The 22,808-nt window shown below is 44.0% G+C and overlaps 1 protein-coding gene across 1 annotated transcript in view; it reads left to right on the top strand.

Annotated features, from left to right (window-relative positions):
* Positions 1-3,374: 3,374 nt before the first annotated feature.
* LOC104505899 (netrin receptor UNC5D-like) overlaps positions 3,375-22,808 on the top strand; it is a gene marked incomplete at both ends in the record, with an annotated part of 42,152 nt that continues 22,718 nt past the window's right edge. Inside the window, 3 exons of the mRNA XM_010146659.1 lie at positions 3,375-3,394; positions 13,356-13,594; positions 20,093-20,236. Of these exons, the coding sequence (XP_010144961.1) occupies positions 3,375-3,394; positions 13,356-13,594; positions 20,093-20,236 (403 nt within the window). The remainder of the gene's footprint in view (positions 3,395-13,355; positions 13,595-20,092; positions 20,237-22,808) is intronic.

Raw genomic sequence — 22,808 nt, 5'->3', positions numbered from 1 at the left:
AGGAACCTCCTGGTAAGTGGATCCGGTTGAGGAAGGGAGCAGCTCTGTGCCGGGAGGTGTGCTTTCCCTCCCAGCCCCGGTACGTATCTCCGAGCCTGTTGCTCCCAGTCCAGAGGGTACAGTCCGCGCTGTGGTTTGTGTGAGCTGAGGAGAGGAGGCGTTTGCACTGGAGCTGTGTTGCCCATCCTTCACAAACTTGACTTTCTTGGGCTGGGGACCTGTCACCTATTTCTAACCTGTGTTTCCTGATTGTGGTGGTGCTTGAGAAGTGACACTTCAGGTTTTCTGTTTCAAGGATCTTTAGTATCGGCACAGTCGAGAACACAGAAAAGATTTTGCTCTCCCTGTTTCAGGTAGTGTAGCTTTGCTTGAATTCTTCCAGGAAAAGCTATCTGATTGTAAGAAGAAGAATTGCAAAATATTAATTTGCTCAAACAATTAACTGGAGGGCACTACAGAAATGCTATCATGTTGTAGTGCAGAAAACCGCTTCTGAGAAGTGCAGTAACATCAGTAACGTGCAATGCCTCACAGGTCTAGGTATATAATCTTACAGCGTGCTGGAGTATTTTACTATTGAAGTTCAGTTGCACGGAGGTTAGGATAGCAATTAATTCTGAAAGGCTGGGCCTTGCTAACACACAGTATTCTCATAAATGCATCTTTTTCATGTTTTCTGTCAGTAATGTCTTTCCTGTGTGTGCTTTGTTGGTTTTTTGTTTGTTTTAATGTCCACTGTTCTTATACGTAAGAGTCTGGAATCCTGAGTGAAAGTGATGTTTCATAAGCTTTTTCTTACTTAATTTTCAGTGTGCATGAATAGTAGACATTCAATGGAGACTGCTCTTTTACTAATATCTATTGCAAATTTTAATCTGTTCTGTTGCAAATTTTAGGCTGTATTGGGTAGGAAAATAGCCCCAGTCATACCTTGAAATTCATGAAGGTTTTAAAGTTGAAAATACTCTTTTCCGTCATTCATGAATCCGCAGAGCACACCTGCTTACTGCAGGCTGTGATGTTCCAGATATATTGGCTTAGTCTGCTGGCTCACACGGCTACAGGCTGTTTTCAGCCGGACCTGTGAAACCTGGCTGGGTTTAAGGATATCGTCTGAAAACAGTGATCCAAGGTGCTAAGCACAGCTGTTCTCTTGGCATTTACTGCCACCGGTTTTCACCCGGTTAACTGGTTCCCCCTTGTTGGGAAGCTTGGGAATGGAAAGGGCGTCTGTCTTGAGAGAAGAGCTTCCATGATACTTAGGAGCCAGAGGAAGGTGTGGAATGGCTCCAGGCCTTCAGCTCCGGGTTAGGTTGGCATAGTCAGTAGGAAGTAATAAGAGTAAAGACCACAGGTTAATTGGGTTCCATTTGTTTTGGGGCTTGGGGAGAAACTGCCAGGCGTATCGTTTGAAAGGTGCCATTTCAGCAGAAGCGGATGTGACAAGCCAATCCGGTTGTGAGAGCAGCTGGGGCGGTGTTCACTCGCAGCACGCGTCACGGGTACAGCTGGATGTAGGCAACTTGTGCTGATTTGAAACGTGAATGATGACTCTGTCCAGGGTTCCTTCTAGAGCAGTTTTCCTATTGGTTTTTTCCTTGTCTTGCCTAATCTTTCCTCCTGTTATGTCTGACTTGGTGGATTGATGTCTTTGGAGCGGGCGTGCAGGAATGTGCGAGTGTGTGTTTGTTTCTGGATTCTCCTTTGGGGTTTTCACCCCAACTGCTGTTTCAGAATTCGAGCCACAGGTCTGGCACGGATGGGTTGGGTCACGTGCTTGGCGGCCGAGGGTGACAGTGCAGGGGGATGCCTTGAAAAAGTATCTGGATTTAAAATGAGTAGCCAGTGCAGGCTTATCCTTTGGCATGGAAGCACAAAGATCGCTCACTCGCTGCATTTCTTCCCTTTGTTGTATTATGTTGGTTTTCTACAAACACACACGTTAAATACTTGAAAATGTAAATGTCACTTGTTGCTTTGATTGGTATTTACAGAAAGATCTATAAACCCTCTATGACTCAGGGCTCTCTACATATGTAGAAAATATCTGTTAATTGGATCTTTCCCATTATGAGGCATACCGAATCCTTTATAAACTGGGTAGTATTTGAAATGCCTTTTTTTGGTACGAAAAAGCATTATAAATGTTTGCTTCCAAACCTGTATTTTGCTGCAGAGAAAGTTGGGTTTTTTTGTTTGTTGGTTTTTTTTCCGAATCACAGGAAAATAAAGTTTCAGAATATCAAGATCCATCATTAAATCTAATTCATTTAATTAGTTTAAAGTGCAGCAAGGAATGGAAATGCTTGCAAATACAGCTAATATATCATTTGCTATTCTGTATTTTATAGGAATTTGGAAATCTAATATTCTTCTCATCTAAACTAAATCTAAATTGTGCACCGTGTGTTGTAGTTGGAATGTATTTTAACACCTAACGTTACCTATTTTCTTATAAAATCTGTGTTACCCGAAGAAGCAAAAATAACTACAGCATCCTTTAGATATAATTAGATCATTAGGGGTTTAAGGCTCAGTTGATGAAAATTATACCTTGATGTCTTACTCTTGGCTACTGAGCGTACTGAAATTGGGTTTCGACATACGCACCACTGCAGTGGTCTCAAAAAGCACTAGCATTAAAATAAAGGACGTGTCTTTTAAGAGCTTGCTTTCTCAGTTTAGGCTGGAAGGAACAAAACTGTGTTTCGGTGTATGTACATGTGCCCTCAGTATCTGAGAATATCACTTCATTGATACCTTTATGGAATGTGGGGATTTGAGGAGTTTAAATGGACAGGCTGGGGAGAGTTTCTGCTGAGGTTTTAAGCAGAGCACTAAACAAGTTCTGCCAAGAAAACCGTTGACGTGCTTTCTTATGCAACATCTGTTGTCAGGAATTGTATGCGTTATCATTTGGTGGTGGAAGAAAGGTGGTGGGTTTTTTTTCTCCTCCAACATTTACAAAAGAAATTAAACTGACATTTATCTGCAGAACAGCTTTGACACTGCAGTACTTTTAAGAGCAGAGCAGTTTGGCATATATGTGGGTTATTTTTGCCCCCTCTTTTTTAATACATTATCAGCAGTTGTACAGCAGCCTTATTCCTTGCTTGCAAACAAAATGAAGATTTGTCTGTAGTCCAGTTTGAAGCAGAAAGTGAATAGCTCTGCAGTAAGCATCTCCTCCAGCAGTGGAATTGGTAGTTGGGCACATCAACGCTGTTAGCCTTAATAATGACAATTGATTTGTGAATTAAGGTGGAGGAAAGAGCTCTGTGGCTCATTCAGTAAATAAAATGCTGCTGTAGCTAAGAATAAGCTTTGTACCACAGGTGCAACAATGAACCGGGTATGAATTAATTATATTTATTATTGCTTTGGTGCTGAGCTGGAAGTACTTGCATCAGCAGGTACTGTGTTTTGGCCTGGGGTTTGATAAGCAGATATGTTAAGTCAGTAATTGTACTTGGGAGAAATCCTAGTTTACGCTCACAATTGGTGGACAAATTGGAGTTTTCAGTTTCCTTCAGGTTAGTTTTTCCCATGGAAGTTACTCTCTTTGGTCTATCGCGGTGCAGCTGATCCAAATGATAATTACAGTCTTGGCAGTCAAGGGAGAGCAAGCAAGGTGGAGTATCTTTCCAGCAGTAATAGCAGCTGAAGATTTCTCTGTTCATGTTTTTAAAGCAGTTTTCGGTCTTTGGGGGGTGGGAACATAGGAGGACGGCAGCAGATTAAAGCTGTTAGTGTATATCTGATTGGATTTGGGCTAAAATATATTCTGCAAATTGCTGGATCCTAATAGGAATGAGTTGTCATGTTTTTAAAGCAGTTTTCGGTCTTTGGGGGGTGGGAACATAGGAGGACGGCAGCAGATTAAAGCTGTTAGTGTATATCTGATTGGATCCTAATAAAAATGAGTTGGTGATATTTAAAAACAAGTTACATCATGATCATTACCCCTTGACTTTTACATTAATAAGCACATTACCTCTAACCTAACATCATTCACTTTCAGTTGGTGAATTAGTTGTTATCCTTGAAAGGAAGCCAAGCAGTTACATATTTTATTTGCTGCACTCTTAGTATCTTTAGTAAAATAATCATTGTGGTTTTTTTCCTAATACTCTCACAGGTGGAATCCTTGTTGTTGAGGATCAAAATGAACATTTTTAGCCTTGCTGTAGTTTGGTTCTAATTAGTTCCCTTTCTGGGTCATAAGCACTTGAAGTTCAAAGCTACTTTTTTATATATAAACTGAAAATTTAATTGAAAGGTTCTAAAAATGTTCTTTGGTTAGAAAAACCCCTTAAACTTAGACTTTACAAGACAGTTTATTTGCCTTTCTGTGCCGAAGACCAGTCTACTGAAGAAATAGGTGTATAGCTTTCAATGTAAATGTGGGAGATCCTCTAAATGCACAGAAAATCCAAGCGGAGCACTCCAGAGAAGCCTTCCCTCACTTTATCCCCTGCTTTTTCTTGTGCTCCTGTGCTAAACTGTAGTAGTGACTTTCTCCAGCTGCCTGCAAGACCTGTTCCATGGTGTAGAAACCCTAAGTCAGTATGTGACTCTTTAATGGAAACCATTATATCTGTCAGCCCTTTGAGGCGTATGGAATGCCAGTTAGTGAAATGATACTGGTTAACATATTCCAGACTCGTTTCTTGTCACCTTAAACAGGCCAAGTATCCTAGGCAGCAGCCAAGCTTGAATTTCAAGGCAATTTGATCCCAAAGGTGTTCAGCCCCAAAGGTGACACATCTGGTGGTTTTACTGCAGCATCTGGAAACGTGTGGCTGCACAATAAGATAGTAAAGCTTCCCCCCCCTCTCCCTATAACCACCTGATAAATAGGATGTTGTTAAAATTTGTATAACTGGTGCTGTTGGCATGTGATACATACTGAGAATTCTAGGGGTGTTCTGAGGTCGTTCAGTAATCTGTGGAGGCCTCGGTCTTTTCAGTTCTGTTTGCTAGGACACAGTCATTGTCCATTCAATTCTCTTTATCTGGACAAGTCTGGTATTACAACATGTTTTCTCATAGCATTTTTAAAGTATTTCTCTTCTACTTTGATACTCTTTGCATATTGTGTGCTGGAAGACTTTTTGTTGCGCTCCTCTATTTAGAATGCTTGGAGAATCTTTTTGCCTTTAAAGATTTATATTCCTTGCATATTGCTTAAAGAAAAAATCTAGATGTTAAATAAATGTATGAATGAATTTATGAAAGATTCTTCAAGTTTGTAATCCACTTAATATTTAATAAATGCAATATATCACTTTTATAAATATGTATGACGTAGATATAGATAGATTTAGAATACATAAGGGATTACAGTAGGGTAACATATTCATCTCTGTTGGCATAGAAAAGACCACTAAAGCTATATGAACATATTAATCCTCATTGGTGAAAATAAATGCCCTACGCTCCTGCAACCTATTAACAATGTGGTTTATGGAAAGTTACAGTCACAAATTTCATTGAAATTTCATTGAGTTTCTCATGAAATGGCTGAAGACAGGGCAAAACATCAGCCCAGTAATTAAATTCTGGAGGGAAAGTGGTGCTAGTGAAAAGGTTTTTTCTTTTCTGTTTTCTTTTTATAAAAAGAACCCACTCGAGCTGCATGAATGGGTTCTGGTCTCCACATGCCATTCTGCCCTTGGGTGCTCTGCTGAGACTGCCCGCTAATCCCACGGGGATGGGCAGTGTGAGGTGAGCTGGTCGGGGTTAAGAGTGGGTGGATGTGGTGAGAGGTGACTGCTGTCATTCCTGATCTCTGCAGGTGACGTGGTCAGTTGTAGAACTGGTACCAGTTTGCTCTTATCACACACCCGCAGGTGTAGCTCTCTGTAGAGCTGCACAAGCACTCTCTAGGGGGGTGTTTGATGAAGACTCAGAGAAGAATTAAGGCTTTGTGGATAAAGGTGTGATGCTTTTAAACTTACTCTGTGTTATAGAGACAAATACACGTAACTAGATTGTGCCTTCTGCCGTGTGTGTAGAGACTAATCGAGGCCCGTGAGTTTTAAGGGAAGTACCCAGCCCTCAGCTATAGCTCACAAGATGTTAACGGGGAAAGAAGAGGTGCTGAATGAGGAAATGGCCTCACTTCTGTTAGCATCAAAGTCCTCTCCGTGGAAGAAGTCCTGCTCACTAAAGCAGCAGTACTTTATATCCTTAAAGAATACTGTCACAGCAAAATGTTGTTGACATCATCGGTTGTGTCTCAAATGGATTCTGTGCGAGAAGACATTTGGGTGATAAAGTGGGGGAAAAAAGGGGTTGTTCAGAGAAATGCAAGAAATCAGAATGTTTTAGGGAAGTGGAGCTTTTGTGCTCTGTTCCAGCTGAGGGACATGCGTGCTCCCTGTCTGAGACTGGGTGGTTCAGACCAACATGCTGTCTTGCCTTGGAACGCACCGGTAGTGTGCACCGTGGGTTTTGGCCGAGGAGCTGTGAGTCACCGAAGGCGGCTCACTCAGTTGCTTACAGCTGTGGCAGGTCGTTCTGTCATTCCCCAGACACTTCCACTCACCACTTGTGAGTCTGTGGGTAGCCTCGTACACTGGGCCTTTCTCTTACGTGTCTGCTTTATCGCTGTTGAAGAAGCATTTCACCTTTTACAGCTTCGTAGACATAAAGTTAGTTATGTAGGAAAGGACTGTTAAAGTGGAGATGAACAGGCATTTAAAAATGTGCGTTATGCTTCACAGTTGTCTTGAGTTTTAAATCCTATTAGCACAACTTATTTCCATGATTATATATAGACTTTCACTCTCCTTTCCTGCTAATAAGCTGGAGACAATGTCATCCGAAGCCTTCTCGGTTACAGAGGAGTAGCCTGTGCGGCTGAGCATGGGTTTACGAAGTACTGGAACACGGCTCTTGTGGCATTTGGTTCCTCGTTTCACGGCTGGTGCTTATTCACTCTGTCCCTTTTAGACTGACTGCTTTACCCTTCCGTAAAACGCAATTGCTAATATGTGCTGCCCGGATTTGTTGTCAGACTTCCTTGATGTGTGCATGCAAAAAAAAGTAATGATCAAAGAAGTCACAGTGCATTTCAAAGCAAAGCAAAACGGAAAAACCAGGTGTATAACTAGTAGTTTCAAGTAGAAGCGTCCAGCTTAATATCTAGTCCAATGCACACAGAAGGAGGAATGAGATTCTTTAAAATTCAGATAAGCAGGGTTAGTTTGCAGCTAAAGATTCTGAGCACACTGCTTTTGTGTGATAATATTTTAGATTTATTTCCACAACTTATTGCACATTCATTTTTTTGGAGTTCTCATTGCAGAAAATTGCCAGGAGGAATGGATTTTGTCTTCCTCAGCTGGCAGAACAATTTTCCACCTGTCGACCAAATATTTGATGAGAAGGATTATGGTACAGCTGCTGGAAGTTTATACTTTATATCCATAGGAAGCAAGAGGGTCTGATGAAACTAATATACTGATATCCAAAGTTGGCTTGCTGAGATGTACGTACAGCCCTTGTGACTTGCAACGTGTGCTGAACATCTAGGAGACCCTGCCTGCGAAGATGGGAAATGCAGAAACGATCACAGGTGTAGGGGAGGTGTTTAAGCAGTGCCCCCGTTTGTTCAAAGGAGCATCTCTCCTTGGAAGCGCCTCACTCAGTCCCTGCGGCACGTGGGTCTTCGCTTGCTCGGTCAGGCCTCACCTCAGACCCTGCCAGTGCAGCAGGTCTCGGCAGCGCAGCAGGAGGAGCTGGAAGGGGTCTGTTCATTCACCTTTTACCTTCCACCTCCCCAGGAGGTGGCATCCCAGGAGGTGGCACCCCAGGAGATGTCCATTTCCCCAGCATATTGTATATAACTACGAGCGACACAGGACATAACTGAGGTTTAGAATATCAAAGATTAGTTTTCTAACTCCCACTCAAGTGAAATTTAGTTCTTTGCCTGTGCCTCGTCTTAAGAAGTTTTTCTTGATTTGGTTGAGAAGTGTGTGGGTTTGGAGAAGAGGAGGACCAGCAGCTTGCATGGTGGTTTTCCATGCAGCAGGTCTGTACCATTTACCAGGAGTGCTGAATAAGTAATAATTGCACTCCCCTCAGTAGGGTTTAAAGAAGAACGTGGCAGCGAAACTCATCAGCATGCGTGCTTTATTGCTGACTGTTCTCACTGCTCCTGTACTGTCAGTCTTTGCTAAATACCAGGTCCCTCTAGGCTTTAGTAAATCCGTGTACTAGCGGAAACAACAAAGGCATTAAAGGATTTCATGTGGGCAACAAAATCTCGTATTTCCATCAATATCTGAACGACTTGCAAAAACCCCACGTTGTGGCATGTGGGACAGGGTTATCTGGTTAAAAAAAAGTAGACAAATCCCACTAAGTTGCTTTTCTGACTGAATAATGACTCAAATTTCATAATGAACACCATTCCACACACAAGGCAGTTACGTGTTCTGAAAGTTTTTCATCTCCTGGCTTTCCTATAAAAATGAGCGTGCGTGTAGGAGATGGTTGGTGTTACTCAGTTTTGTAGAAAATGACGGCAGGTGGTTCATGGAAAGGGAAGAAAGTGAGTGTCCACAGCTCTGGTCACAGAACAGTTTGGGTTGGAAGGGGCCTTAAAGGGTAGCATTAGAGGATGTAGTTATCTTCTGAGGGTGATGGTTACAATGGGATTATTCATATTTATTCCCAGCAGTTTACTTGGCATGTTTGGGACACTTCTGACCTTTTATTTTTTTTTTTTAAATATAGAAAGTAATGCTAGTTACCTATTTGAAATAGCTTTCAATTTGGAAAAAAAACCCCAAAACCAACCAACCCACCAAAAATCCAAAGCCCACCCCAAGTTTAGAACTCATGATTTTTCATTGTTTCAAAATCTCACTGTAACATCTAAATTATATTCCAGTCAATTTTGGAATACTGAAGGATTCATGTCTGCTGCTATCAAGATTTTCTAGCACGATCTGACAACTAAGCAGTATATTTATTTCATAGAAGAATTTAGTGTTTGGTCCTAACTTTTATCTTTTTTTTTTTCTCCCCCCTCCTTTATTTTTTGTTTCTATTATTGTCATAAAAAGATTTAAAGTCCCTATTGCACTGGTGTGCAGAACATAAAGCACAAAGCACTTCCTGAAAGGTAATTTTCCAGGAGTGAAAAATACAAGAATTGTGTTTGATAGTTTGGTCTTCTGTCATTCACTGTTGCATTAAAACAGCCATTTTTCTATAACTATGAATGGCTGAATCTTGAAAACTGACAGTTATAAATGAAAAACCTTAATAACTTGAAATGAAACCCCTTGCAAGGTTCCAGTAGGATTTCAGATGAATTTGAATACAAGTTAGGGTACAACAAAGATGATGCACAAAAGAAAGTTGCATTAAGTTAAAAACCCCAAGTACTAAGTGCACTGTAGGAGAGGCTTTGCTTTGGTCAGCAGCTGCTGTAGTTAGCTACAATATTATTTATCCTGAAATGCATGTATATTTATGTAACATCGGTTATAGCCTTGTAAATAATGGGGCTTTATGACTTGACCCTGGGATTTGTTCTACCTGATTAACAGTGGGCAGTATCTGCTGCTTAGAATGTCAGAACACCCGTCTAGGCATTATCTTCCTCGTTTATCTAATTAGCACTGATGTGATTAAGGTCTGTGGCAGCTCCTGTTATTTACATATTTAATCGTGTGTGTGTTTACACATACTCCTAGAAAAGTAAATACGGTGTCTTTATGGGATGCTCGGATTCTGTAGTGCCCCTCTGTCATGGTTTAACCCCACCGGCTACCGAGCCCCATGCAGCTGCTCGCCCACCACCCCCTTCCCATCCTTTGTAGCAGACTCATACCATCCCTTAGTCTGGGCCCCTCCCCTGTGAAATGTCTGCAGAATGGATAGAAATGTCCACAAATGTCTGTTGAGCTCACAGCCCATGGCCTTGGGCTCCGTGGGTCCTGGTGGGCACTCAGGGCAGGAGGGGTGGTGTTGTGTGGTTACTGGGCACCAAAGCCAGCTTGGGTCGGGCTGCTGCTGCCCGGCGGGCTTCTCCTCCATGGGATCAGGTGGCTCCTGCTACAGTAATTCCTATAGTGTGGGACACACAATTTAAAGGTGTTTCCATTACAGTCTACACCCCTAGTCCCTTTGGACCAGACCGTCGGGTTTAACATTGCAGTGAACCCCCCCCTTGCCCCTGCTCCGCCTTGGACTACCCCCAGGCTGCAGTCCCTCGGGGTGTACCTGCTCCAAGCAGAGCCTTATCGATGAGCCACAGCCTCTCCAGGATGTACCTGCTGCGGCATCGACTGACCCACAGCCAAGGGCCTTCGGGGTGGACGGTTCCAGCGTGGCCTCACCCACGGCTGCCATCCCTCCGGGGTGTCCCTGCTCTGTCGTGAGCTTATCCATCGCCCCACACTTTGAGGTTATCCCAGTTCATGCTGTGGTTTTAAGAGGTGTAAAGCACTTGGAGCCTTCCCTGGGAGAAGTTCTGGAGAGTCTATCCTTTCTGTAGCACAACAAACTACTCACACAGATTGGTAAGAACATACTGCTGTGAGATGAAAGCTGGAAAGACTCCAGGGATGGGAAGGACTCCTTGCTAGCAGAAGATGCAGGATGCATGGAAAATAAAGTAGGGGTAAAGAAAAGGGAGGGTTTTGAAATGAAAGGAAAAATAAACTTCATTTGTTAATCTAACCTCGCTCTTGGCATCCGTAGGTTGTTAAAAATGGGCATTTTTAGCATTTTTAACAAGTGCGTTCCCAATTCACTGATAAATTCCTGCGGTAGCCACGGTTAGAGTAGCACTTGTTCTGAGTATCATCATACCTGGTCCAGTCCCAGGGACCTGTAGGCACTGCAACGTGTCTAATCACCATTTTTTCCAGTGTGCACGGCAGGAAATGTCGTGTTAGTTAGGGTTAGGGTGCGACATTTAAACGCAAAAGGGTGTTTACTCTACCTGAGATGATAATGTGTGACAGTCAGCATGATAAAGGGACTAGTGAAGTAAGTCCTGTGTATCACAGTTCACACAAAATATTTATGATGCCAAACGTCTGGTGCCTGAACTCATTAAATGGGTGTCACAGCAGTCCCTGTCTGAGTAGGTGGCCGTATGGAGACAAGGGACATCTCCATCGGGGAGAAGCAAGGAATACAAAACCTTTGTGAATGTTGTTAGAGGCGCTGTTTCCTTCCAGCCCAGCCTCACACAGGAGTTGCTTTGCTTACCTGGTGGTTGTGTGAAGCTGTACTCAGTGAAGTAAATTCTTGCCAGATGCTGATTTCGTCTGGATTATAGAATGTCACACAACAGTGAATTCAAGCAATTACATTTGTGCAGCATGTAAAATCTAGTAATATCTGTGCATCCATTGGGGGTAGGATAAAGAAAAATCGTTCCTCCTTCTGTGTAGCGATCGTTGTTTGGTTTTCAAGAGCGCTTAACGGAGTACCCGTACGTTTAAGTGAAAAGATGCACCTTGACGTACCTCCCTCTGTGAAATGTTTTCTGTAGGAGTGAGCCGCTTCCACAGCCCAAACCCGCTCTGCCGGCCACAGCACCGACGACTGCGCTTCACTGGCTTTGGCTGCAGGGGAGGCAGGCTGGACAAACCCATGGCCATCCCAAAGCGGTGTAGAATCCCTTGTTTTCAGGTGCTCATCAGCAATACTTAACCAGAATGTAGCGCCACGTCATAAAATCCGGATGCCACTCGTGAGGAGAATTGTGCCCTTAATTTCAGCGGGGCTGGGATTTCATCCTTTGTGTCTTGCCCTAAATAGCAAATTCAGTGGAACAACAATGTGTCATTCTAAATTGCCCGCTATTCTTCCTCAGCACAAGCGTGTTGCTGCCTTGTGAGGCACTCAGAGCGTTGACGGGAGCATGGGATTTCCAAGCCTCTCCAAAATCTTATAATGACATTTTTGTTATTTCCCATAAAGCATGGATTTAATAAAGCCTGCAGGGATGCAGTATTACTGAAGATTGACAAGATGGAAATTGGCATAACTGTTCAATAGTAACATGCTAAAAATTATGGTAATATTCTATAAAGTAAACTGTGAGTGTAGTTTAAAGCACGGAGCTCGTTTGACAGTCATAATGATCTCGCAGCACATACAGAGTGTGTGTTTGCACACACAGATATGCTGTGCTGAGATACCTATTTTTAATACAAATAAAGAGAAAGTGTGTTCTCATTATTCCGTAATATCTTAGACCTGTGTAGGTTTTTAGATTTACTTTATATCATTATAGCTTACCTTTTATCTACCTTAGTTTCATAGTTTTTGGTTAACTCACACATTGCCCTCACCTCTTCCTCTGACACTCTTCATCTGCATACAGACTCTTCTCCTCTGTTATCCTCTGGCGACGCTGTACCTGTTCTGGACTTTCTAATCCTCCTTCATGAACTGATCCCTTCCGACTTATTTTTGTTGCTGTTCTCTGACTTTTCTCACAAAACTGACAACTACTGAAATAAATCCCAGCGTTGCTAAAAATCAATGGGAATTTCCAGATTTTGACAGCAGCAACTAGGATTTGACTCAATTAGGAGAGTTATAGTACAGGAAAAGCTTCTGTTCCAGGGCTTCTATGTTCATGTCTAAGCACAGGAATTCAGAAAATAAGACACCTAGGCTTATGCTTTGCTGAACGACTGCCCTTGGATCCTACTGTCTGATACCAGCTGCGAAAGCTCACTGTCTTGGCATTTCTGGCCCTACAGAAACCACTTTTCCACTTTTCTATCACCTTAAAGGGGCTGGAGTAACAGTGTAAAAGCATACTGAAAATTTCCTCTAAGTGGGTATGAAATCACAGTTTGCTTATTCCACTGCTGGAGTGCTACGGTAATGCGTTCATATCGATGTATTTCTCTGTGGTTAACACTCTGATCCCTGTTAAATCTGCAGCAACTGTCTAAAGGAAATGAGATTCAGTGAAAGAAAGGAGGATTTGGTGGTTAAGGCACTGGACTGTCACTCAGGAGAATAAGGTTTACTTTCTGCTTCTCCCACAGACTTTCTGGGTGACCTTAGGTGACACATTTAATCTTTCTGTGCCTCGGTTCCCCACCTATAAAATTGGCAACAGCGATGATGCAGTTTTCTGACGAGTCGGATGCTTCTTTTCTGTCATTTTTCTTGACAGTTCTTAAACTTAAATTGTTGGGTTTTTGTGTTTGTCAAATTCGTGCAAAGCACAACCCTGATACCTGCTGAGTTCTGCAGGTGTTTCTCTAACAAAGTTAGTTTTTAATAAAATCCAAAATGGCATTTAATCCGTTGCATGCGATGATACAAAGGTTGCAACAACATGAAAAATGTGTATTTTCCTTTCCTTCCCTTTCAGGAAATGATAACAGCGAAGCCCTTCCAGAGTCGATCCCATCTGCTCCTGGAACACTGCCGCATTTTATGGAGGAACCAGATGATGCCTACATTATAAAAAGCAACCCCATTGTCTTACGCTGTAAAGCTATGCCAGCTATGCAGATTTTCTTCAAGTGCAACGGGGAATGGGTCCATCAGAATGAGCACGTGTCCGAGGAAAGCATGGATGAGGCTACAGGTAAGGGCTTGCACCGAGCTAGCGGAGTGGGAACGGGCTCTGGTTCCGGAGTCGCACGAGGATGTCTGCTCTGCCCTGAGCACAGCCGACATGCCGTGTAGGGGCGCGCAGTGTGTCAGCATAACCCTGTCTGCTGGGCTACTGCGACAACATTTTGGTTGGCTTGGTGTGTCGATAAAGCCAGCTCACGTCTGCTGGTGAGGTACCGCATAGGGACGGCTTTGGGAGAAGCACTTTCCGCAAATGCAGAAGGGAAAACAGTAGATGGAAGAGGCTAAAAAAGGAGAGAGCTGACAGGCAGAGAAGGGCTGTACAGGTGCTGGCAGAAGAGGTGTAGTGTGAGTGGGGAGAGAAAGGGGATTACAATGACTGTAGATGTGGAAGGTGCTACACCGGGACGGTAACAAACTGGAAACGCACCACCAACTTCTCAAGGGGAGGCACAGGGCCTGATCAAACACTGACCGTAGGCAAGGAAAACAACAGTTCTGAAGGGAACAGTAGTTCTCTGTATTTCCGTGGTGTAATTTGTAGTGGGAACGAGAAACAGGGAAACATAACACTTTCAGGAAATCCCTGTCGGGGTGAACCCTGAAACACCTGCAGCCTGGTGGTTGAAACTCGCCTCTGCCCGCAGGCAGCGCGAGGTATTTGGTAGGCAATAAAGCTGAGTAAAGAAATCCACTGTGTCAAAGTGTGTGTCCAAAAGAGGAGAAGGGAGAAAGTTGAAAACAATCAACAGATGTTGTCATGCTCCCAGCACACCCTATATCTTTTCTCATTTAGCAGCATCTTGATAAGTATTGCAAACCAATTTAATGCTGCACTGTCTTGTAATTTCACATTTCTGTTTTGTTATTGCTTTTCTTCTCTTCTTAAATTCCAAGATTGCTAGGCAACTCCATGTCTTGGAAATAGCAGTGTATGCATAACATCCCCTCTCATCAATCCAAGAAATTCCTTTTTAGAGGAAAAAATGCCATTTGAAAAGAAGTTACACCTCCTAAAGTGGTATTTAGCATTCTTTTTAAGTGATACATTTGGAAGAAATTTTATACTAAAGGTTTTTTGCAAATGCTAATCTGGATGAATTTTAATTTTTACAGTTACCTTTTCAAAAAATAATTTAATAGGCATAACCTTTACTTTTCAAGGCATTGCTGAATCAATATAGAAGAAATGTCGTCCCTAAATGTTTTTCTTCCATATGGTTAATGAAAATCTGTCTGGTGAATACTGCAATTATGTTTTCTAAGCCTTGGATTAATAACAGAATCAAAAAAGATAAAGTAACATTAGGTGATTTTTTTTTTTTAACGAACACCAATAACATTGAGATTTGAGGCACGGAGGCATAGGCTAGGCAAACGGGATGTGGAATATAAATGTGGCAGGTTTGAATGTAGCTCAGGGATGGAACTAACTGAAAAAGTATTGTTCTCTAGACAGAAGTGTGGCCCAGACAGTGCAGCATGTCTGTGTGTTCCAAAAGCTACCATAATGGTCCTTAGGACACAAAAAGGGAGGAAAAGGCTACACGCAGCGTGATGTTGAAGGACAGGCATGGAGATTTTCTCACCGTGATGTACCCATATCTATAAATTATTTTGGAACTCTTCCTTCGCCTTCAGTAAACAGCAGACTATTGGGTTTATTCAGAATTAATATGCAGACTGGCAGTGCCCTCATTTCTGGACTCAAATCTGGGGCATAAACATGCCTGTTACCAAGCACGCAGGGTGCTCTGTGTACTGCGTGGGCTCCATCTGTGAAAAGCTGCCGAGGATTTATGCCAAGAAGGGTGCCTCCGGCCGAAGGGCGCCATTCCGGTGTGCTCCCAAAGGGAGGTTACGCTGCATTCAACCTGGTCTGTCCTTTGCCACCCGCTCTTTGTTACGTGATTAAAATTGAGGTGTATAGAAAAGTGGTGAAAAATAGCAACAGGAAACCCAAACAAGAGGCAATTTAAAGCCGAACACAAAGCTGTGTCTTCGCATCTCTATAAATTCCTGCCCGCCGGCTCTTCCGGGCGCGAGCAGGAGGAACGTGGCTGTGCACGTAGGGCACGTGTTCTGTGGGCTTTGCCTGCAGCGCTGCATGGCGTGGGTGCAGGAGGGCAGGAAGGACAGCTGCTGGGGGCAGTGGGTGCATTTTGTCTCTGTGCGGAGCAAGGAATCCAGTTTCGCCTGATTCTGGTTTTATGCAGCAGACGTGAACGCCTTCGAGTAACGCAGGAGTCCCTGTTAATTTGAGAAGGAGCAGCAGGGGAGGATGTCGCAGTTAGGGGCTGCACCCCGTGCTGGCTGCCTGAGGATGCCGGGGTCCCGGGGGGCTCCGGGAGCGTGCACCGAGGTCTCCCTGAGGTGGATTTGCTGCTGGTGGTGCAGAAAAGCCGTGCGGCCAAGCCAGCAGCAGCTGCAGCTGCGGTGGACGCGGGTTCCCATCTCGGCGCTGCCACAGTCAATTGGTCGGTTAGAGATCAAGTTATTTCACCCTCTCCTGCATCGTTTCCCGAGTTGCAGAGAAGATGGTAATCCATGTTCTGCCTTTTCCCTTTATTCCATAAACGTGGCAGAACAGGAACTTTGCTCTGTGTACTCTGCCTCATAAAGCGAGAGCCTGAGCTAATAGATGCTACAGTGATAAAAATATAATAATTACGGTTTGATTAATTTCCTTCTGCTTCATTTTTCTTGCCTGAACACTGCAGCCTGCACCTCAGAATTGGTTTACAGATACTTCAACTTTGGGTTTCGCCAGAGGATCAGACCTGCTAGGAGTAACTAGAGTTTTCTTGTCTGATAAATAAAAGGATTACAGCAATAACTGCTGTCAGTGTTTTTCTCATTTAAACAAATAAAGCTGACAAATGCTGAAGTTCTGTGCAGCTCTGTTATGTTTAGTACATGGAGAGCAATTATTCATCTGCTGCCAGCATTAGTCTATCTGCAGCTAAACCATCCAACAGAGCAGAAAGCTTATTAGCATATCAGTACCATAGCCATAATTTTATATTCTGTAAGGCTGTGCTGTGTAACAAAAGATGATGGTTATAATTTGCACAATAATTTAAAGGGTTGGACTCGCAGTGCTTATTAGAGTTACAGAAGTCACAGGTAAAATGTTGCTCTTGTTTGTTATGTGCCTGGTTTTATTTGTTCTGTGTCATTTCCTATGAACAAGTTTTCTGGCATTTCTTGAGATGTCGAGGGTCGGTGAATATATTTGTGGGTGAAATATAGTGATGATAAATGAAGAACGTATGCCTCTGTTCCCAGTAGGTTTGCTTTCTGTAGTTGTTTCTAAAACAAATGAAAATAGGTGTACGTTCTCCGTAAACCAAACATGACTTTCCCCCAAGAGTAGATGTTCTCCAGAGGCCCCCGCCAACCTCAAAATTCTGTGATTCTGCTGGTTTGGATGCGTTTATTTTGTCTATTGGCGAATTGGGAGACCTTTAAAAGGACCTGAATTCCTACCTGTCCCATTCCCGAAATGCTGACCCGCCAGCTTTTCAAAATGATGTGCTGTTTGTTTGCCTGATTCAAACCACACTAAACGTGGTTTCAGAAAATATGGGCTGATACACAGATTAATTGAATAATGTGCCAGTGAAAGCCAGCGCTAGGCTGGAGGATAGTCTGCCTTCATAAATCGGAAGCTGTAAACGCCTGTGTCCGCTGATGACTGCTCAGAATTTTACAGTACCACTGAGCCTAGAAATGGCTTTTGCTTCCCAAAAAACCGTCATGCGAAGCCTTTTTTGTTCAGTATCAGTACAGATTCTGTCGTTAGCATGGATGCACCAGCCAGCTGTACAATATGCAGGCCTCATACCTTCGTTTCTCTTTGCCGCTTCCAAAAATTGCTGGAGTAGCTCAGGAATTGAGTTCAGAAGACAGGGCACCGGAACTGGGAGGGTGGGGGGCAGTGCTGCCAGCAAGGCGGTGGTTAATGGCTGGTGACGGAGCATCCTCTCCTGCGGGAGAGGCTACTTACAGGCGCGGGTGAGAATAAGCTGGTGGTGCCATGGGAGGGCAGCTGGAGACACGTCAGTACAGCAAGAGGCTGCACCTTCACAGCAGCACACAGAGCAACACCGTGTGAACAGGCAGGTATGCTGTCTATGGCAGCTAATTAGTGCTGGATGAGTGATTCCTGACGGGAGACTGGCCCTCTTAGAAAGGTCAGTGTTTGTCACCGACCTAATTGTGCCCTTGTCGAAGGAGTCTTTAAGTTGATGGGTTGCAACCTTGTTGGACATGGCTGCAGACGAGCTTGGATTTGGAGGCTTTGGAGCTTTGATAGAGCTCGTCCAGGGACCGCACACGGCTTGATTTGCCAAAGGTAAGGAACAAGGACGTGCGTGTCTGTTGGTGTCCTGTAGCGTGGTGGGATGCCAAATCTTCAGCCAGTCAAGACCTGCAGTGTCAGGTCAGCAGGACTCAGATGCTCTCTCATGGAACTTGCTGTAGCTGCTCTTCTCTTTAACCTATGAAGATCACTGCAGAACGGTTGTATGACGGAGAACCCAGGGATTCACGGCTGGCAGAGCAGCTCGGATGTTTGAAGGGGGGTTGTGCGCTTTCCTTGTGCACTCTGCAGTCGGTATGTCAGCAAGGAGAGGAGTTTCTGACAGAACTGCTGAGTTCCATGTGCCGTGTCTTCTTCAAAATGGCTTGTTTTCACTGTGACAGGAAATAACGGGATGTTTTGTAAACAGCTTTGTTGAAACCTGCATCAACATATTTAAAAAGAAACAGCAAACAAACCCAACAAAATGCAAACTAAACCAACCAGGAAACCTCTGTTTGTTTATTACAGAGTGAATAAATATTTGAGTGACTAAAACCATTATTGAGACAACTTTGGAAGCTGTCTCAGGCTTGTCCGTGTCTGTAGGTATTGTCGTGATTTATGGCAAGCCAAACAGGCTAAATGAGAAGAAGTCACAATCCCCTTTGCCTGTTGCTGGAAAAGGAGCAAAAACTGTGTTTTGCTTTATAGTGTGTAAATCTTGTCTGACCTTCCCGGCCTCTCCAGTGGGCCTCATCCCTCCTGTTTACCAAAGGGACACGTTGACTTCCTCGTGCCTTTCAGAAGTGAAATACCCAGCTGTTAATGATGCCTGAGATTAAGTGGAAGCCAATTTTTATGGAGTCCAGGTTTAGAAATTTCTTGCTGCTTTATAAACTTCACAGGCATGAAATATTTGAAGACTGAGTTTTCATTCATTTCCAGTGAAGGGGAAATAAGTGTCTTGGGACTGCACAGGAGGAGAAAGAAGAAAGCAGTAGGCACGGATGTTTTCTGTTTTCAAATTCATGTTTTTCTGACTGGCTCTTTCCAGCGATTCCTAATGTCTTTTAACCCAGATTTGGGTTATATCTCCTCTCCCCCAGGTCGTCATGCAAAGGTAGTTGCAGATAGGGCAGACATCCCAGGTGTATAACATGTAGCGTGTCAGGTGTATAAGGCTCCTTGATGTCGTGTGTTTGCCTTCGGGCTTTGAGTGAGATGCTTCTGCTCTGAAGGGCAATGCTGCCAAACTTCACCTGTGCCGGGAGGTTACGAAGATGGTCGTGGGCTGGGAAACAGCACAGGGATTTTCCCATCTTTACCCCTGGCTGACCTTGGCTATTCCCTTAACCCTTTTCTCAGCTCTTGAGGCGTAAGGGCTTCCTGCCTCAGGGAGGAGGCGTGCATTCCTTTCAGCAGAGAGCGAGCAGATTTGCGGTGGGCAACAGCATCGCCCTGCAGAGGAGTTTATGTTTTGGGAAAGGTTATATTTTGGGAAACGGTATGAAAGAAGCAAGGTATCTGTTTGATATTAACACTTGTTTGTGATAAGGAAGGCAGGACTTCAGTTCTGTAGCTGTTCACTTGCTTCCCAGGATGGTGGGCAGAGAGCTGTCTCCATTTGTGAGCTGGGAAGTTTTTTCCCATCTCTCTTTTCTCCTTCTTCCAGGCTGTGATGGCTTGAGCTTAGTTGTCTCTATGTAAGACACAGCTTTTCTCTCCCATCCGAGGAGACGGCTGCTGGATGGAACTGCGGTACTAGTGTCTGGGACAGGCTGGACATTTGGTTAATTCCTGCCATACATGCGTCCTTCTGGCTGTTCGACTTGATTGGGCCTGCCAGGGTACTTCAGAAAGGTTTTCAAGGGCAACGAGCTTTCGGAAGACACTTTTATTGTGCATTATATTGTAAAATTCCAGATAAACATTCGGGGAGAAAAAGGTTCAAGAAACAAGGTTTCTGAGGGAGGTGTAATATTCTTACAAAGACCACAGTGGGTGGGTAATTCTCATAGCTCAATGCATTATGACCTACTCAGCTTTTAGAATTTAATTACTGGCGATATACTATTGTCAAAGTAATTAAAACTTTGCCTTGATTAAAAATGAAATTGCTTAATTAAAAGAAAAGGTTTGGCTAACCTTAGCTTTATGCCCAAGATGCCTGTATCAGCTCATTTTCTGTGCTTTCCCCTTCAGGACTGAAAGTTCGAGAGGTGTTCATCAACGTGACCAGGCAGCAGGTGGAAGATTTTCATGGGCCAGAAGATTACTGGTGTCAGTGTGTTGCGTGGAGCCATCTAGGGACCTCAAAGAGTCGGAAGGCATCTGTCCGCATAGCGTGTGAGTAGAGTCAATGTTCTGCTCTGCTGGGGGTTGTAAGGTACGGAAACGTGCTGTCCTCTTAGGGTTAAACATAAATAGATACCGGTAAGGTACGGCTGTCTTCGCCAGCCCTCCCTACGAGATACTGCAGGAGTATCACAGGAAGCATGCCCTCTTGGTTTTCTGCAGAGCGCTCTCTTATTTTACTGTGGATGGATTGGTTTGCGTTTACACTCAGCACGTCTGTTGCAGAGATTCTGCGCTGCGTATGCACAGTGTCGCGAGGATGCAGCACAAGAAAGAGGGGTGATGCAAATTGAAAATCCCCTGAAAAGTGCCCTTTTGCTTCATGTTGATTGCAGGAGTCTAAAAAAATATGAAAAGCCATTTAACAATATCAGTCTTGTATACTTTGTATTAAAAAAAAGAAGCAGCAAGAATACACCAGAGGCGTTTCTAGCACAGTGTTTTTGATGTGGAAGCACGTCATTGGTCGTCAGGTATGATAAGCTGCGGAGAAAATGACACAAAAGTAGGAAAAATGGAATAATTCCCATCAATAGAGGAAAAAATACCTTCCCTCCTTTCTGCGAAGAAATGAGATACAAACATCCTAAACAGAACTGAGATTGCTGCAGCAATTCTGTCACTTCTCTGCGGGACTAAGCATATGTTGGTTCAAAAAAATAATCGTGGATGCTGTTTGTGTAGACGGTTGTCAGAACCACTACTGAGGGTACTGCAGTCGCTCGTAAGCGAGGGGGCAGTCCCCTTTTTAACTATGCAGTTGTTCAAAATATGGATCAGGTGGTTGAATCTGTCATTCAGAGAAGTTAAAGTGGCTTAGGAAGAACTTCCTTTTTGTAGCAAGGTGAGCGTAGTGTTCTTGCCCATCATCCTCAGTCTGGAAAATGGGACAACAGCTTCTCGGAGCCCATGGGTCGCAGTGAAGTTAGCACAGCATGCACTCCGATGTTGGAGTATGCTGTGCAGAGGGTCAGCCCTTCTCGTGTGGGAAGAAGGCCAACAGCAGTCCTCCTCTTCAACTCCTGCCCAGCAGGGTTATTCCATCTCACTGCCATCCCCGCTGTGACCGAAGGTTACTAGGGGGAGACGGGAATTGGATTGGAGGCAGGTGTGTGTTCCCAGGTGCTAACATCTGCTTTTTGGTGTGCCATCAGCAAGGCCCCGTGCTTTGACTTTGGGACCAGTTGCTCCATGGTGTGACATCCAGTGTTCAGAAACAGCACCCTGCAGAGTTACACTGTCCTGTTAAGATACTTAGAAATGATTCCATATGCCTGCTGCTTGCCCTGGTGGGATTAGAAAGGAATTTCACTGTGCAGAGTTGCGAATTGTTCAGGTAGAATGGACGTTGTTCGAAGTGATAGCAGGGAGGGCCGGAGTGGTTACCCGTGGCAGGCTGGAAGAGGGCCTGGTGGTTACGGGCGGTGCTCAGTTTGCCTGGGGCGGGCTTCGTTACTTCCTGCTTTAAACACAGAGAATAACTCTGGCCTTGGAGACTGGCAACTGTTGAGTTTAAATAACAACACTACAGATGAGTTAGGAGTTATGGGGGAAGGGTCGTTATTTGCTTTAATCTCATGCAGCAGAGAAGACACATTCCAGAATTTTTAATACAGTGGCGAGCAGAGGAGATCGCAGATGGGAAGAGTTCAGACTCAGTTTGTCTCTGTTCTGTCTGGAACAGTAAGCTGTGGTGTCATGACTCGCAATCAACAGATCCTCGTTTGAAAGACAAGAAAGGGAAAACGCACTAAATGCCGTCATAGCAAGAGGGGCACAAAAAAGGCAGAACCCAAATCCAGTTGTTACTTTGAGACTGTGCAGGTACTCAGAGCCTCATCCGATTTTTAGCTTGTGATTAGATCTGCTACGTTTTTCTAATGGAATCAGAGCCTGAAACCATCCTCCTGCAGCAGTGCAGCTAGCAGAGAATTCAGGAAATTACTTTCCCCCGTTTTTCCTTTAAATCACCAGTTCAGGTCCTCAGACAGTCCCAGGAAATGACGGCAGCAACCTGCAGGGAGTTGGGAGAAATGCTTCTTGGAAGCAGATGAGGGGCAGGAGGAATGGCTTGGGGAGGCTCAAGTGAGTGGTGACTTTGTCAGGGCGTGTTCTAGCAATTCTTGATAAATGTTTCTGAAGTTAGGCTCTTTTAACACGATAAAGTAAACATTTGAGATAAGTAATAGGACGATGTAACAACTTGATTTTATAAAAGACAGGGATTTTTGTTGGCTGTGTTAGTTTAAATGTGTAAATATGTGTAAATTCAATTTTTTATTGTACTGCATTAACTGTCACAGCCCTGAATGAGCTAATAATTCCCCTGTATTGCGAAGCTGCAGAGGACTACGATTCTGAATTGAATTTTTATTGACTTCTCTCCACACTGCCATTTCCCAGCCCCATAACATGGCAGTGTGAGTAAAACTCAGAGGGAGCAGAAGCAGGTGAAGCTGTGAGTTGGGACTTTTAAACCCATCTCTGGGGTGCCAGTTCTTCTGCAAACCGTGTCCCCAGCTAGCTGCAGGTATCCCATCAGCCTCGTGGGCACTCCAGAGGG

The sequence above is a fragment of the Eurypyga helias genome, unplaced genomic scaffold (assembly GCF_000690775.1).
Source record: "Eurypyga helias isolate BGI_N326 unplaced genomic scaffold, ASM69077v1 scaffold6852, whole genome shotgun sequence".
Classification (NCBI taxonomy): Eukaryota; Metazoa; Chordata; class Aves; order Eurypygiformes; family Eurypygidae; genus Eurypyga; species Eurypyga helias.
The sequence above is the reverse complement of the archived record's forward strand: the minus strand, read 5'-3'. Positions and strand labels throughout refer to the sequence as shown.